This window comes from Esox lucius, chromosome 3 (assembly GCF_011004845.1).
Source record: "Esox lucius isolate fEsoLuc1 chromosome 3, fEsoLuc1.pri, whole genome shotgun sequence".
Taxonomy (NCBI): Eukaryota; Metazoa; Chordata; class Actinopteri; order Esociformes; family Esocidae; genus Esox; species Esox lucius.
The window spans coordinates 25,282,943-25,300,418 of NC_047571.1; the positions used below are offsets into that span (position 1 = coordinate 25,282,943).

The following is a 17,476-nucleotide window of genomic DNA, read 5'->3' on the forward strand; positions in this document are numbered from 1 at the left end:
TAATGCAATTGTTAGGTCTAGCTGCTGCATATGTATCTCCTTCATACACAGCTGCTGTGTCTTCATTTGAGACAGTTTCACACAGAACAGAATAATCCTTTGGCAACAATAATTGTGAGTTTCTTGGATTACAATAATTGGCTCTTTTTTTTTGTAGGGTGTAGAGGATAAAACATTTTCGGTTAGGACAAATCAATGCCGACATTTTAAAATGGAAATGACAAACTTGACAAGCCTTTTCAAACCTTGGATATACTACTTGTTTGCAGGAAAAAACCTGTGGGAACAACTGATACCCAACAACTGATAACCAAATATAGATCTGTACAAGCATTAACTTGCCATTGCAAAACAATGCTGGGTAATTTGGTTGTGCTTTGTAGTTGTTAGGTGGTGGGTTTGGTATTTGTAGTTGTAAGGTGTTGGGTTTGGTATTTGGAGTTGTTTTGACAGATGAACACAACTGTCTGACTTTGTTTTGACTGAAGTCCCACTTCATTGATTCTGACTGAAGATTAGGTTTGTGTTGCCTATGGTTTCTGTTATGAAGCAACTGTGGTGCTATGAGATAGTAAATACATTATGTATCATTTCAAATCAAATAATATTGCTCATGAAATGTGATTTCTTAAGAACTACAGATTTACAATAAAACAAATTACGGTGTCAAATCAAGTGCTATTTATATGTGAAAATCTGACTACATTTTGGTGACACGTATAATATTTTTTGGTGGCTGGCACTCACATTATGTGGCTTTACATTAGGCATTTGAAACGATTTTGACTGCAGCGTAATTGCCAACCGAATTCACGGCTCCTATGACTAAAATATAATTGTTTACTTGGTGTTTGATGTTGAATCAGAAGCAGTACAAGATAGGACTGAGGCACACAACATAATCCTCATGCACACCCGGGTCGTGATCACCTCATAGAAGGCCAAACATGTTGTCCTACGCCGGGGCTATCTGCACACTCAGTGGAAACATAGACACGCTCCACAGGGTCATCACTGGGAAGCCTGGCCAGCAGGCCTGCTCTGTAACCAGCACGGCCTTCTGTCTTCGGGAGAGGGGGTTCTTCCTGCGGGAACGGTCTTGGATTGGACAGTATTTATTTATCCTGCCCGATGCATCTCAAACTGCCATCATCTATTAGGTTTCTGCTTTCCTCGTAATGACATGCAGATATAAGGATTTTAAATTCATCACCCTGTCGTTGCGGGAAATGTCCCACTCAGCAGGAAATGCAAAACTTGTAGTGTATTTAAGGTCCGAAATGCCTTGCAGTTTCCAATTCAAAATGTCAGACTTGATTTGGCCTAACAATTTATCAACCCCTCCCAAAAAGCCATTAATTATCCACACCGTAATTCACATTTCCTGTTGCCGCGGGATTATTTTCGTCCTGCGAGAAACGGATCAAATTATCTTTAACCTAACTTGATATAGTGATGTACCATACATCATATGATGTCTTATGCAGATTAAACGGTCCTTAACGGGTCAGTCCACACCCATCGTCAGTGGTTTATCGTTGTCATTTCAGTGTGTGTGACTGCAGCTTGTTGTAGGAAATGAATGTTATCCTCAATCTATAATTACGCGAACGTACCGTGTAAAAACCCGGGAAACATTTGTGTCGCGTTCGCCTATTTACGTCAACGCCTCCTATTCTACCTTCTTACTCCGAGGTGGGAGAAGAGGGTAAACTCTCGTGTAGTAAGTGTTGTTGCATCTAGCCGTCAGGTCCACTTATAACTCTTTCCACTCAGTATCGTCTCCACCTGGTTACTCTAGAGATAAATTACTAACTCTCCGCCTCCGCATAGAAGGCAGAAAAAGAGGAACACACACTAGCCTTCACTGAAGCCTAAACCGGGTGCATGACAGTGTTGACAGGAGTCATTTCCAGCCACGCCGGTTTCTCCCGCGCAGTACATCAAAAAAGCAAATGTCATTCCAATCCATATAGGGAGCCAGCTTCAGTGCATGAATAAAACATCAAAGTATTTATCTTCGCCACTCTCTGCCCAGGTAAAAAAAAAAAAAAAAAAAATCTCCACGGCAACATCTGATCATGTGAAATGAAGTGTGTCCGTCCAACCGGCCTTGGGCTACATGTATCTGTTCATGTTCATTACGCCAGTCCTCCTCGAATAAACCGTCAAACCCAACAAATTAGTCACAATTACAGAGGAGAGAAAATGGCCGAGCTGTAATTAGTGAAGCCTCAGGATGTCCAGTTCAGTAAGCGCAGTGATTAGGGACCATTCACAGGGTTGTGGCTGCCATCTAACAAATATTCATTTATTTGTTAAAACACAACGGATAACTTTTGTGTATTAGTCTCTTGTAGAGACAATAGGCAAACCAAATGGTCACATTAGTCTAATTGTACCAAATCGAGCATTTACCAAATGATGTTTTTAAGCTAAAGGTTAGTTTTTGTGTTTCTGTGTTGCCCATAGCAACTAGGCACAAAAAAAGACCTGGGATGAAAAATGTAAAAGGTCATGTTTTATTCAAAAGCAGTGTATTTCTCTGATAGGGTAAAGGGAACAACAGTGAAAGGCTTTTTAGGGGATGGTAAGACAACCTACAATAGACAATCACATTTCACTCCTCAGTATTTAACAATTACTAAAGCAGCTCCTGTTGGCTGGCATTGTTTGGATTCAGATGAAAACATTGTATTTTTTTCTCAAATGCTTCAACAATTGTTGTGAGGATGTTTCGCAAAGGAAGATTTAATATACCTTGTAAATATGAACTTTCCTGAATGTGAATGTGAGTCTGGGACTGAACAATGTCTGTAGTTTACAACAGAAGTAGAACTAATGGTCTGGTGGTTGTACCAGGTTGTACCCAAATATATAAAGCAGTAATCTGGTTGCCCCCATAGAGATCTTGTTAAATAAGTACAGGGGCTTTGTCATTATCACTTGAGGTTCTAGAATGGGATACAATGGCAGCCATGTTGGGGTAAGGAGAAAATCAAAAAAGGTTTCATTGGAATAAACTGCAATAAAGTCATACAGTAGGTGATGGATTTTCTGTTTACCTACGCAGAAAAATGAAGGGAAGTACCACATGATGCATCAGAAACTGTGTCATAGAACTTCTGTCACTCCAAAATATTGATTATAAATAAAATAATACATCTATACAGGCATTTAAAAAAAAAAAAAAGAAATCCATCATAACATTTTTAATTTCCAGTGTAGTAATTCTATGATTGTACCATTCCACTTCAATAATATTAAAGTCTGATTTCATTACATTATAATACCATTGTTGTCAGGGCCGTACCTAACACGGGGAAAGGTGGATATGATTCACGGGGCCCATGGTTTGGCAGGGCATGTATCTTTTCAGGGGGCCCAGGACTCCCGGTGATGGCCCTGATTGTTGTTATTCAGGCTTAAATACAACACAGTTGCGTTCTGTTAATCTTTGTTAATCTTAGTTACCACATCTAAGTGATTTTACTGGTTTAAGATCGAAGCATTTGCAAAGGTTGTTGCAAATACAGCATTGAGTTTTCCCCTGTTAAAAAGGGTGAACAACAGAGTTTTGATTGCTGTAAGGTTGAGGATGTGTTTATGTGTCTCGGCTACGCTCACAGGCGGACAGTGTGTGGCCTCTGTATCTACATTTCTATCAGCTGGGAGGACAGATGCACTTACATCAGTGTCGTAGAAACTGGATATTTACTAACATAATGCAGCAGTAAAACTCAGAAGAAATGCTACCTTTACACTTGAGTCATTTAGCAGGTGCTCTAATCCAGTGACACTTAAAGTGAGGACTTACAGGTATAAAGACTACATCAAAACAAACCTGAGGAAATTCCATATCCCCTCCAATATTGCACTGAATGAAAACGCCAAAATGTTCAAGAGGGGGCTGCGCTACACAGAAAGGAACTTTGACGTGCCGCAGAGGTCAAGCGACAGTTACATAAGGAGAGACCCAACCTCCCCAGATAGTGATAATGATGGTGTGTGTGTGTTTGTGTGAGAACATGCATCTGTCTGTGTAGGTAAGGAAGTCATTCAGGAAGTCATCCAGTCACCCTAGCATTTAATAGCAAGGAAAGCCTGTGTGTGTGTGTGTCTCTCTGTGTGTGTGTGTGTGTGTGTGTGTGTGTGTGTCAGGGTCTGAGTATTTCTGTCAGTGCGTTACGTGTGGGTCTGTGCTCTCTGAGCATGTTGTACTTGCATCTGCTCACAGCATGTGAGTGTGTGTCCGTGTGTTGTGTTCTTGTGAGTGTGCCTCAGTGTTCTTGTGAGTGTGTTTCAGTGTTCTTGTGAGTGTGTGCTAGTGTTCTTGTGAGTGTTTGCTAGGGTTCTTGTGAGTGTGCTTCAGTGTTCTTGTGAGTGTGTGCTAGTGTTCTTGTGAGTGTGTGCTAGGGTTCTTGTGAGTGTGCTTCAGTGTTCTTGTGAATGTGTGCTAGTGTTCTTGTGAGTATGCGCTAGTGTTCTTGTGAGTGTGCTTCAGTGTTCTTGTGAGTGTGTGCTAGTGTTCTTGTGAGTATGCGCAAGTGTTCTTGTGAGTGTGCTTCAGTGTTCTTGTGAGTGTGTGCTAGTGTTCTTGTGAGTATGCTTCAGTGTTCTTGTGAGAGTGTGCTAGTGTTCTTGTGAGTATGCTTCAGTGTTCTTGTGAGAGTGTGCTAGTGTTCTTGTGAATGTGCTTCAGTGTTCTTGTGAATGTGTGCTAGTGTTCTTGTGAGTATGCGCTAGTGTTCTTGTGAGAGTGTGCTAGTGTTCTTGTGAATGTGCTTCAGTGTTCTTGTGAATGTGTGCTAGTGTTCTTGTGAGTGTGCTAGTGGGGGGATGGAGGATTAGAAGTGTCCCTCTATAAATCTTGGGTTGAGGGTGTTTAGAAAAAAAGCGACTGGGCTATCAGTCAGCTCCCCGGGTGGCAGGTGAAGGCAGGACTTCTGAGCCTGTTATTCAAATGGACCAATTAGACCCACCCACCAGGAGTCCTGCTGCTCTTGCATTTTAAAACTCATTGACAGTAGGATTAAGAAGAAAGAGAGATAGCTAAATAGACATTCTTAAACACTGTGAAAAGGTTTTTAATGATTTTGTGGCTGTGAAAGTATTTTCGCCGTGTTTTCATGCAGCCTCTAAGCAATTTTTTTGGCTGTAAGTCCCTGTCATTCATTTCTGAGGGTGGCATTTAACAACGCTCAAACGCCTCCCTCTCCTGTTTCTTTTCAGAGAATGACATCACAGACGCTACCCACAGTCTGTCGTGGCGTTTAGATTAATACAATACGATACAGTTGTCCTAGAAAAGGTTGTTGTTGCAAATGAAAACGACTGACTTCCAATGTGGGTTTTCTGCGTGTACGCAAGCGTGTGTGTTTCTGTGTGTGTGTGTGTGTGTGTGTATGTACAGGTATGCACATATGTATGTTTGCAGTTGATGGCAGCATGTCTTTCTTTTCTCAAGCTGGAATGCTGCTCAACTGTCACATTCTCTACAATGTCAAACATCCAAGGCTCTTCTTTGAAATGTGTGTTGACATGCCATGGGTGAAAGGGACACAACGGTATGTCCGTGATTATACTATACGGAGATGGCGCTCGCTGCACAACATTACACTTGCTTTGAAATGTTCCACAGGGAAGAAAATATAGTTGGACTGTCCTCAAACAAAATCAGAATATTCAACACATGTTTATGCAAAACTATGGATGGTGATGAATAAGAATGATCTGCTGTAAATAAATAAATAACACTTTGCAGGCAGTTATTTAATAATATTAACATTCACAAAGAACCGGGTGCCAGGGTTGTAGCAACGGTGTGTACCAGAAACATGTTGTGGTGTTACAAACTGAAAGAAAAACACTATTAGGCTTAAAGGGTTAAAGGCTAAAAGAACCGTTCTGTCTGAGCCGGGGGAAACCAGTGAAGTGTGGGCCCAAGTCTACCAGACAGGAGATGAAGTATTGACGTCTTCTGGCCTGGAGTCAGGGAGGCCCGGCGCAGATAACGACCCAGGAGACAGACGGCTAGGTGGGCATGACTACTCAGACAGGGTGGGGGGGATTTGGAGCTGAGAAGTTGATCTGCCCGTTGCCCTGACTGACATGGACCGCTGACTTCCGTCCAGAACTGTCTGAATCAGGAACAGAGTTATAATGAGTCATAATGCATTAATAGTGAGTGTCTTAGGGGGGAAAGAAAACATCCAAATAGCGTGAGAATGCTGTGCCGAATGCGGGCCACCCATATTTACACAGTAATCTATGTTAGTAGATACATTTGATTTAGTTTACCACATCCCTATGTCTTTGAACTCGTTCCACACATACACGCCCCTCCTCCTCAAACCGCACCCTGCCAGCCAGTCTGCCCTGATTGATGGGGCGATGGCTTGACTTAATTAGCCGTGAAAGGCTAGCCCACGGAAGGAAGGTAACAATGAGATATTGAAGCTGGCGAGCAGCGGACAGCTGCCGTTGACAGCCCCTCCCCGGAAAACAAATGACAGAACACAGCCGGTTCAGAGCTCTGATCGCCCCAGCACGGTCCTCCTGCTCCTCGCCACCACACTCTCATTTAAGGTTAGCAGTGTGTAGCCAGCCAGAAGTGACACTGCACAGTCAGGCGAAGGGTCATTAGCCAAGGAAATATCTAAATCCGCCGATTTGTGGGACGCCGACATGTATCTCTTTGATTCTGCGTGAAATTGTCTTGTTTGGCTCATTCCGGAGAGATAAGCGGGGCTTAGTGATAGTATTTATAGTACAGATACATATGGGACAATGAAAGCAATTAGCTTGCCGTGATGCATGTGAAAGGCACAATAATTGGACTGCGGTTAAGGCTACGCCAACTGTATCTGGGAGTTGGGATGTTGGCATGGGCAGACCCCACTGTATTTTGGCGACAGTCTCTACCCTCAGTTCAAAATGCAGGGATGAAGATTATCCATTCAGCTGGGGCCAGGTAACCTCCAGATCCCAATAGTCAAATGTGTGTAATTGCGTCTTATTCTGTTCAGTGTCAGTATACTAGAATTCAGCCGGAAGATGGCTGGTAACTGCTAGTTAAGGGTATGGATCTAGGCCAGATTTCCCGTCCCCTTCTTAAATCTGAACAATGTGAGTACCTGCAAAATGTTTAATGTGTCCAAACAATCAAGGTACTGGAACAAAATCTCTCAGTCCTCAAATCCCTCCGTCTGCTGAGAGGCAATTACGCTACCGTTTATTATCTATATGATGTGGGTCTGTCCGGCAGAGATAAAGTGAGGTGATCGGCTTTGGGCCTTGGTTTCAATGTCGGGAAATAATGTTTCTTCGCTAGCAGTGTGTTTCTTTCTGGGAGCAGTGGATGACGACTGGTCTTGATAGCTAGGCTATCCCTTTTTTGAGGGGGGCTGGTCGGAAAGCAGTAATTACAGACCACCGTACAGCTTTTCAAAGCCCGATCAGGCATGCAGTATGACAGTTAAAGAGCAGGACACTAGCACCACTACATCATTTTAGCCAGGCAGTCGGGATTCCCTTCCTTTTATCTCTGCGGAGTATGTCACTAAACATAGCTAATTGAAGTACTCTGACAGAAAAGCAGCCCTATCATTACTACAGAACTGGAAGGGGGGGGGGGTTCCAGGAACATCTCCCCAGCAGCAGAAACATCTGTACATCTCCAAAAACAACATGCGAAATGTGCTTTGGTTGCCATGTGTGGCCGGGTTGCTTTGATGTAGCTGTTGTGAGGAATTCCTGTGGGGACATTTTGAGTTTATCCATTTTACGTGTACCTTAACGATAGCTTCTATTGTGTTGTGATTTTGTTCACAATATATTTTGCATTAGGAAATGTAAAAAAATATCTGTAATTTGTTTGTATGCATAGTGGTGTATTTATTTTTCTCAGAAGTGTATAAATATCAGACATAGTTCTACTGTGACATAGATTGGATGAATGTATGCTTTCAGTTTTGCTGTTTTCCCTTTATATAGGGCAACTATGAATATTAGCTCGCCATAAATTTTGTACAGTATTGCTTTATTGCACAACTCTATTACTATGTGGAGTAATGTGGAGCGCCACATGAGACTGTTTCCATTTTGCATTTAAATCAAGCATTGTTTTCTCACTATTCAGTTCAACTTTCTGCTAGAGAGTCCAGGTCTAAAGAAGTACACTGAATAGGGAATTGTGTGGTTTGGTACAAAGCCTAGGTGACATTCAAAGTGTACGAAGAGATTGGTGACTGACTTTGTTTTTTCCTTTGTCTCATTAGATCTGTCAGAGAAGAAGAGTGACCTGCGAGTGTGTGACGACTCCAGTTGCCGTTTTGGAGGGGTCTGCAGGGACGACGGGGCCACACTAAAGTGTGTGTGCCAATTTCAGGTGTGTGTATGGATAGAGTGTGTGTGTGTGTGTGTGTGTGTGGGTGTGGCTGAATTCCACTCCAGAAAACCCCTTCCCTTTCATCCTTATTGACTCCCTTGAAATGCCTGAGTTGTGTGGGTAAGGCAAAGCAATAGCGCCACCTAGTTTCTGCCATAGTTTTCACCAGTCATGAGTGTCTCTGCGAGTGTGGGCCTGTCCACTTGACTTTATGTGTCAAGAATCATACATAACCACTAAACAGAATGGTCAAATGGTAATGTGCTCATGTCAGATACTATTCAATGTCTAATATTTATTATATCACTGCATAAATATGTTTATATACATATTCATGCGCTACAGTATCACCTTTTTCGATAGAAGCAACTTGCTCAAATGAAATGGCAGGGTGACAAAAATAGCCACCAGTGTTAAAACTTAGTCTTTTAACTGCAATAAACATGAATTATGTGCTCGGTTGCTTATGAGAAGAGTGCTGTGTTTTTTCATTCTGGTCTAGGTTTTTATCTAGTCTGAGGTACTGAATGAGAAGGACACCACATCTCTCTCTAATGTGACTTTAATGAGAACAGAAGGATGCCAGGTGTCCAAGTGTGAGTGTGTGTGTGAGTGTGTGTGTGTGTGTGTGTGTGTGTGTGTGTGCGCACGCGCGCTGTGTGCGTGTGTGCGTGCGTGAGTGCGTGCGTGTATGTGTGTAGCTGTGATGATATCAGAGTACCTTAGAGGAAGAGACTGAGATTAGGGTTCTCCAGTCTAATGGAGTGACTGAGCATCAGCCTGACTTCAATTCGTCCTTTCCTGCAAAGCCTTTACGAAGTTTTCTAGGTCTGACATGACATTGCCTCATAATCAACAATATATTCCTATAATATTTATGTTCATGTTTGGCTGTTGCTACAGTGAGGCATTGTTTGCATTTGCCAACCAGTTCACTGGAATCTCACAACTGGCTGTTTCCCATTCTGATACGGCGAACCTACCCGCACGTTCACGGAAGCCTTATTTTAGCATTATTCAGACCCATTCACACTTTCTTCTTCTTCTTCTTCTCCTTCAGTGTCACAAGAACTACATCCCTGTGTGTGGCTCCAACGGAGACACCTACCAGAATGAGTGCATTCGGAGGCAGGCCGCATGCAAACAGCAGAGGCAGATCTCCCGGGTGTCCGATGGGCCGTGCTCTGCAGGTGAGGGTCTCCGACTCCAAGTTACAACGAGGCACATGTCGTCAGACCACCTCATACTGGTGTCGTGTGTGCGGCCTCCGTAATGGGGATGCAGGTCGACCAATCGCAGAACGATCGTTTGGACGTCCATGTCTGTTGTAGCGATTCTGTTTATAGTTTTACAATAATGTTTAATAGCCTTTGGTCCTAAGCGGTTCGGGACACTGAAATGTTTTTTGCAGCATTTCTATTAAAACAGCAGATGTAAGGCTGAATAAATGTTTACCATTGAAAGAGTAAACTTTTATTCAATCTACTTTTTCGACTGGAAATTCAAGGAGTGTTTTTTTTCTTTCATCCAAGTTTTAAAAGTTACTGTGACTGAATTATGATTGACGAGTATATTTGAAGGTATGCAGGACACATTTTTATCAAGTTAGTATATGCCTCAGCACACATTTAATTATGAACCCATATGGTAAGCTGTTGCAAAATGTATGTAGGCTATTGAAATATATAAACAAATGTTTTGCAAGTCAAGGACTGTCTTCACTACGAAAAAATGACTGGATTTACCTCACATTCCATTTGCAAGCTTCACAGTTAAATTATTTCAGAACTCCAGGCCGACCTTATTACAAACTACAGCATGAAACAGATGCGTTGGTATCCAGGCACATGAGAATGATTAGAACAGACACCATAAGTAAGTTCTTACATTCAATTCATATTTCACATGACAAACGCAGATCGGTGGGCAGGGAATACAGGCTGTCGTCACTTTTGTAAGGTCCGTTTTGGCTGAACGAATAATGGAAACTATGGCATCAGATTAGGACCAAATGTAGCTTGTGTGTACAGAAAACCTTGTGGAACTAAACCCTGTACGCACTGGCTGTGTTTGTCACGGAAAGTACACTTGAAAAACGTGCAAGTCTGGAATTGAGCAAGCTAAAGATCAATTCTTTGCGTGGTAAATTCGTCCCATAAGATTATTTCCATTTCAGCATCAATGAAACCGCCACGCTTTTGAAAGTTATTGCGCACAAACGTTAGCGTCAATGAATCATACAACTTTCACACGCATGTATTTAAAGAAAAAGCTAAAGGCCTGCTCCCCAAATTTAGGCTAAGTGCTCAGGCCTACGTCATGTGACAAAACACTTTCCAAAGCTGTTTTTTCTTTTCTGTTTAGACAGGAATAATTATATAGTTTCCCTAATGTATTTCAATATATTTGACACAACTCCAGCTACGTTTTATAACCTGATTAACACTTCTTGCAAAAATATGCTTCTTTTTTTGTGGTATTTAGGAACCCTTTATGAGGTTATTGGTTAGATAGGCTAAGGCCTTTGTTAGTTCTATCATATTGAAAACAATCTATCAGCGAATAGACTAAGATTACCTAAGTTAATTAAATAGCTTATTGTAAATACCAAACCACATTTAGACTAGGCCTGCATTACATAATTATACATTATTATGAGAACTGATGAGAAATCAAGTAGATATGAGCTGCACCTTTGCTTGTTTGTCTAGCTAGAAATCAATGACCGCATGTTATAGGCTTAAGACAGAGAAAATATTCTGCACACGTGGGAATCCTGTCATGTGATGGCATAGGAAACACTTGCATTACCAATTCAATGAATTGAACTACCCTTTTGATTCAATACTATATGTATTTTGCAATAATTTTCTTTTAAGGTGTGACATCATTATGTCCAGCTGTTTTTATATAAGACAGGTCATGTCTATTTTCTATGCAAACTTTTTATTCATACTTTTTACAAAAAAACACACTAAACAAGTGGATATAGTTTAAAAGCAGTCCAAATAGCTGCACATCTGGTTTTGTAGGTCTGAAACCAGCAGACCTATACAAATACAGATTTGGCCAACCCCTGCACTAAGACAAAGTTTCTCAACAGGCATTGCTCACCTTAACCCAATGTCCCAAGACAGGGGGTCGCACTGACACCAAGCACAGCCAAAATGCAAGAAACTTCGAACAACAGTTTCCAGCTTGCGTTGTAAACCTAATCTATCGGCCCCCTGGCCTGATTTCCCTGGTGAGGCGCCACAGTACAGAACTTTCAGAACACCTAACCAAGGTTTCTGTCGTTGTAATGTGCCCTCTGTTTCGTTCCCCTCTCTCCTTCCTCAGTCCAATTTCCCCTCTCCCAGATTTATGCTTCCTGTAATTGAAGCGTTTGGCGGCTATGAGCCGACTGCAGAGGCAGCGCCATGAATACCAAGGGCCCTGCTGGGTTTATTTCTCTTAGCTGAAGACAGCCGAGTGTCTGTCACACTTGGGGCAGTGGACTTTGGTCAAAAGTAGTGGTCCTTAAAGGAAGTGGGATGCCATTTAGGACGCAGCCACAAAGCCAAGCACTCGTGGCAGACTCACTTGGCGTTGTGACAAAACTCTCTGCAATATTGGTAGAATAAGTGATTGTTGCAGTAGTGTCTATGTAGGCCCAGATGGATCGGCTGTCCCCCACTTTCCAAAAGCATTCGAAGGGACTTATTAAACTTTTTTTGATTATTATTATTTTCAAGGGCTTTTCAACTCAACATCAAATCTTAGTAATGTTCACATGATATGTTAGTCAAGTATCTTCTTAATCACCTACCAAGATAGGAAGCCCAATATCAGCCAATAACTATAGGAAAATGCTTGACAGCCAATGCCACGGGCATGCACTTCATCCAAATGAATATGAAAAACCCTTCAACATCGCACATAAACAGTCGCACGTGTCTACGCCACAGACGTTTCCAGCATCAGGTCATCCACTTGCAGAGCAAAACAATAAGTTGCCTTTACCCCAGTTTAGAGCTGTGCTAGCGAACACTGCATATTACTAGTTAGTCAGTTATGGAAATAGACAAATAAATATACTGAATCCACGTTGAGATTAGCGCAAACTATTTACAGGAGCAATCCGTTGACTGTCAGATCCTGTTGCTAAGGTAATTAGACGGAGACAGCTACAGCTCAAACAACTGGAGTCAATCTGGCTAATCCAGTGGCTACCTGATAGAACTGTGTAAGACTGTCTGGAGGGAAATGGTCATTGCACACCCCGCTTGTCGCTGTAAATTGTTTTGCATGCTTGCCATGGCTGTCTACAAACATAATACATTTCTGCCTGACTCCTGTATTTTATTTTGATTTTTTTGAGGGGGATGCAATATGAAGATACATTGGTATAGGCTCAGTGTCGAACGTGACAACGCCGTTTTGGTAAAATAGATGTCACCTGAATTTGCAGCACAATGCACAATGATATAATTTGCATTGGAAGGAGAAATAAAGCAGCACAATATTATAATTGGTCAGCAAATCGATCTGTGTGTATGTGTATATATATATATATATATATATGTGTACACTTGCTTATCCCACCTATTCCCAGAAATGAAAGCGTTGGGGAAGAAATGCTCAGTGGTCACGGTCCGCCTGTGCTATCAGTGTCAGGGCCTACAACCGCTGGTATTTGCCGACAAGGTTCTGCATGCTAAAAACTTTTAGCTAGCTTCTTAGTGCATTGATTTGCTGTCGTAATGCTTGAGTTACTCAGTTATGAACACACACATCATGTGAGAAAATGTGCGGAAATTACCTTTCGAAGTGAGAGTGACAATGTTTGAAAACCATTACAGTATGTACCGTTTTAAAATCGGTTTACATTTTATGTCAGGGTTAGGAGAGGGAGCCCCGTGTTCTCCAGTTAATGCCACGGATACCGATACAGATCAGGCTACCCAGTCGGCACAGTTCCAGGTCAGACAGGTGGCCTGATACTATCCCATTTTATATAACAGAGAAAAATGAATGGTTCCTCAACTGATGGCAAACTGTCCAGGTCCTGGAAGAGCAAAGCTTCCTCCACACATTCCATTTCCACCACCATGCTTGGTAATTAACAGGAGGTTAATACTGTGGAACACAGTGTTTTCAACCACTCATAATGTCACCCATGTCATTTAAAGTCAACTCAAATTGGCCAATATGTAATTACCTTTTGTCACATGGGGCACTGGGTGTTGCATTGCTTTTTTCATTAAGTTATATTGTATTACAACCTTTTTGTAGTAGTTTTAAAAACCCTTTAAAATAATGTATCACTGTTGATGTAATTTAAGATTGAAATATTTTTCACAAAGTAAATGGTGGCTACCTGAAATGGAGCAGTGTCAGTTATCTGCTTTATGGGTTTGGTTGAAATATAGTAATAGTATTATTTATGTTTACATCGTCTGTGGTCTGAGATCTTTAGTAGCTTTTAAGTTTAATTATCTGGGATTTTTTTTTCTAGAATTATGGAAAAATAAATGTAATTGAAAGATGCAGCCAATATTTCCTAGTTCCATGCCAAAATCTTGGAAGAAAGTGTCTGTTTCTTAATTCTAGCATTCTGTGCCAAGATTTGCGTTACCAGGGTCCATTACTTAATGCAACTAAACTATGCCAAGCAGTAATGTCAAGCTGTCCTTTTTAATTCATTTGAATTTCCAGCTCAGTGCTTTGAAGGCTACACATCACTACGTGGACTAGAATTGGGACTAACAAGGTTTTTTTGTGTTCACAGATACTGGCTCTGGCTCTGGAGATGGAGGTATGTACTTTATGGTACCACATGTCAAGCATATTGATAATACTTACTTTTATCATTACATCGCTGGAGAACCGTCAGGGCCTTCTAAGCCTTCAGAGAAGGCTTAAGGATTGTTACAGATATATTTTTTATTTCTATATAACTTTGTATTATTTAGTGCTTTTTATAATCTTATAATCTTCTCAGTCTATATATAATCTTCTCAATCTTTTTGAGTGTCCTGATTACATTTCTTCAGTGTGGTTTGGAAAGAGAGGGGTTCAAATTTATTTTCTTTGTTAGTCTCTAGCCAGCTCGGCCAGCACTAGACCTTCATCTGCAATCTGCCATTCAACTACATTAGAGCTGAATTTTCAAAAGACGGTAGATTACAATTTGACTTGCATTGGGTGGGACTGTTAAGGAGGGGGACATAATGCATTAGGACTTAAAGACGGCCCAGAGACAGGTCACTAACTGAGAGCAAATAGCTTGTTTGAGCTCGCTTTCTGAGCACACTACATTGGCCACAGCTACAGCAGATGTTAGCAACAACTGTATTGGCAAATTTGTTAACATCTGTCCTTTAAATTGCATATCACAATATTTTGACAAAACATTGACAGGGGGTTTATACACTACGATAGTTTTATTTAGAGACTTGATGCCAGGTTCGCGTCAGAGATATTTCTTGGTAGTGTTAACAGATGAAAATTGCTATTTTCTTTCACTTTATGTGGCATTCTTTTGACCGACTGATACTCCAACTGTCTACTTAAGTCTAAAGACGACGTCTCACTCAGTGTGTATCGGAGTGGTGACATAAGAAGTCTGAGTCTGTAAGTCCTTCCAGCTCCATAAACAGAACCAAAGAAATGTTTTGGTTGTGACATTGTCACCGAAACAATTCTACTGTCGTCAGCAAAAGCACTTGTTTGACGGAGAGCTCCATTTTAGTTACAGGTGAACAACATTGTCAGTGAGTCAATACGCCTTCCAGGTCAGTGGTCTGGCCAAAGGGCTGCGCGGGCATGTTTTGTCTTAAGATGAAGCGAGAGTTACTCATTGCAAGTGTGAATCGAAAATTGTCTTTGCATTTTAAATTACTGGCATTTAGATTAAATTGTGTCTGTGACAATTGATATAGTTTCATAATGTTCCAATGGATTGTGCCCAGGGGGGTGTGTATAAAGGAGCCAGCCAATACCTACTGTATGTGAGTGGAATAATTAGACACTAAACATCAGCTTTAACTTTTGCCCTTTTTGAAAATATTTCCTCACACCATTAATGGGATATTTCAATGTCCACAGACAAAGTACAGTGACTTTATTTACTATTCCATTCATGCTCTATGCTAATACTGTCCCTTGACCATGACAATTGGTTTGTCTGTCTTTTTGGAAATGCCTAGATTGCAGTTTAACTTAAAATCCCCCTGCTTATTCCCTACTTTGGAAAGCTTTCAAGTGTCTCTTAATAATTTTTATACAATACCCAACAAAGTCTTCGGATTTTAGTTGCGTTATGAATGGGGGTTACATAACAGCGAAACGCTCCGCTTTGTACACAGTCTGTATGTGAGTTTGAATATTAAGTCTCTTTTAACAGTCTGAGCGAAAACAGTCGTTGGTTCCTTTCATTAATTTCTACTGATGGAGGTATTGATATTTCCTGTCTCCTGGGAGATGGACTGAACGTGCTCATGAGCCTGCTGCAGTACCGTCTCTGTTTTGCCAAATAAGACATTTTGTGACCACCTGCATGTGGTGGCTGGGTCGTCTGTTGTTTAATGTGACTGTTGGGGTTTTAATTGCAGTGGCCAGGGAACCAATATCTACCATCTGCACAGGACTAGATAGACAGGCATAATCCCCTACAGGCAATTGGCTGGGCTGTTGATGATATAAATTATTAACGTGGAATTGAGCTCTGATGTTTTTGTATCTGTCTGTGTGCATTGGCTGTGTTTTGCTTTCCCCTTTGAAATAGTTCTCTATGGGATAGTAATTATGTCTGTGTGTGTGTGTATTTAGTGTTGTGTGTGTGTGTGTGTGTCTGCGTGTTTGTGTGTTCAGCCCTTAGCTACGAATATCTGATTGCTGTGTCCGGTGTGTTTGTTAGGACTCTGGTGTGTATGTATCTGTGTTTGGATGTGAGAGAGAGATAATGTAACTGAGAATATCCTGACGATACGCTCTTCATTTGTGTGGGTCTCTGTGTGTTGTGTGGATGTGAGAGAGAGAGATAATGTAACAGAGAATGCCCTGACGATACGCTCTTCATTTGTGTGGGTCTCTGTGTGTTGTGTGGATGTGAGAGAGAGAGAGATAATGTAACTGAGAATGCCCTGACGATATGCTCTTCATTTGTGTGGGTCTCTGTGTGTTGTGTGGATGTGAGAGAGAGAGATAATGTAACTGAGAATGCCCTGACGATATGCTCTTCATTTGTGTGGGTCTCTGTGTGTTGTGTGGATGTGAGAGAGAGAGAGATAATGTAACTGAGAATGCCCTGACGATATGCTCTTCATTTTTGTGGGTCTCTGTGTGTTTTGTGGATGTGAGAGAGCGAGATAATGTAACTGAGAATACCCTGACGATATGCTCTTCATTTGTGTGGGTCTCTGTGGAGGGCTCATGGCTGCTGTGATTGCAAATCTCCCATGAGTCTCTGGTCCCCCCCTCTGTTTGTCAATGTAAAACATGATCAAGTGGCTCATCCCCTTTGACTCCTGCAGATTAATATCTGGTAGTTGGGGGAAGGGTAGCACCAGTAGTAGTCGTTTTTCACCACCCCTGTATGAGCTGTGTTTTTCACCACCCCCATATGAGCTGTGTTTTTCACCTCCCCTGTATGAGCTGTGTTTTTCACCACCCCTATATGAGCTGTGTTTTCACCACCGTTGTATGAGCTGTGTTTTTCACCACCCCCATATGAGCTGTGTTTTCACCACCCCCGTATGAGCTGTGTTTTTCACCACCCCCGTATGGGCTGTGTTTTTCACCACCCCTATGTGAGCTGTGTTTTTCACCACCCCCGTTTGAGCTGTGTTTTTCACCACCCCCGTTTGAGCTGTGTTTTTCACCACCCCCGTTTGAGCTGTGTTTTTCACCACCCCTGTGTGAGCTGTGTTTTTCACCACCCCCATATGAGCTGTGTTTTTCACCACCCCTGTGTGAGCTATGTTTTTCCTGGTAGATTGGCACTGCAGCACAGCCGTCACCCTCCAGAGCAGAGACACTCACTGTCCCAGATCAAACCGTTCCTTTTATTGGGCTCTGGTCAGAATGTGTGCACTCTGTAGAGAA

The 17,476-nt window shown here is 41.8% G+C and overlaps 1 protein-coding gene across 1 annotated transcript in view; it reads left to right on the plus strand.

Moving 5' to 3' along the window:
- The window catches only part of tmeff1a (transmembrane protein with EGF-like and two follistatin-like domains 1a), a 39,597-nt gene that overhangs the window by 13,222 nt on the left and 8,899 nt on the right, over positions 1–17,476 (plus strand). The window contains exons 2-4 of the mRNA XM_010892475.2: positions 8,280–8,389; positions 9,450–9,579; positions 14,160–14,186. Of these exons, the coding sequence (XP_010890777.1) occupies positions 8,280–8,389; positions 9,450–9,579; positions 14,160–14,186 (267 nt within the window). The remainder of the gene's footprint in view (positions 1–8,279; positions 8,390–9,449; positions 9,580–14,159; positions 14,187–17,476) is intronic.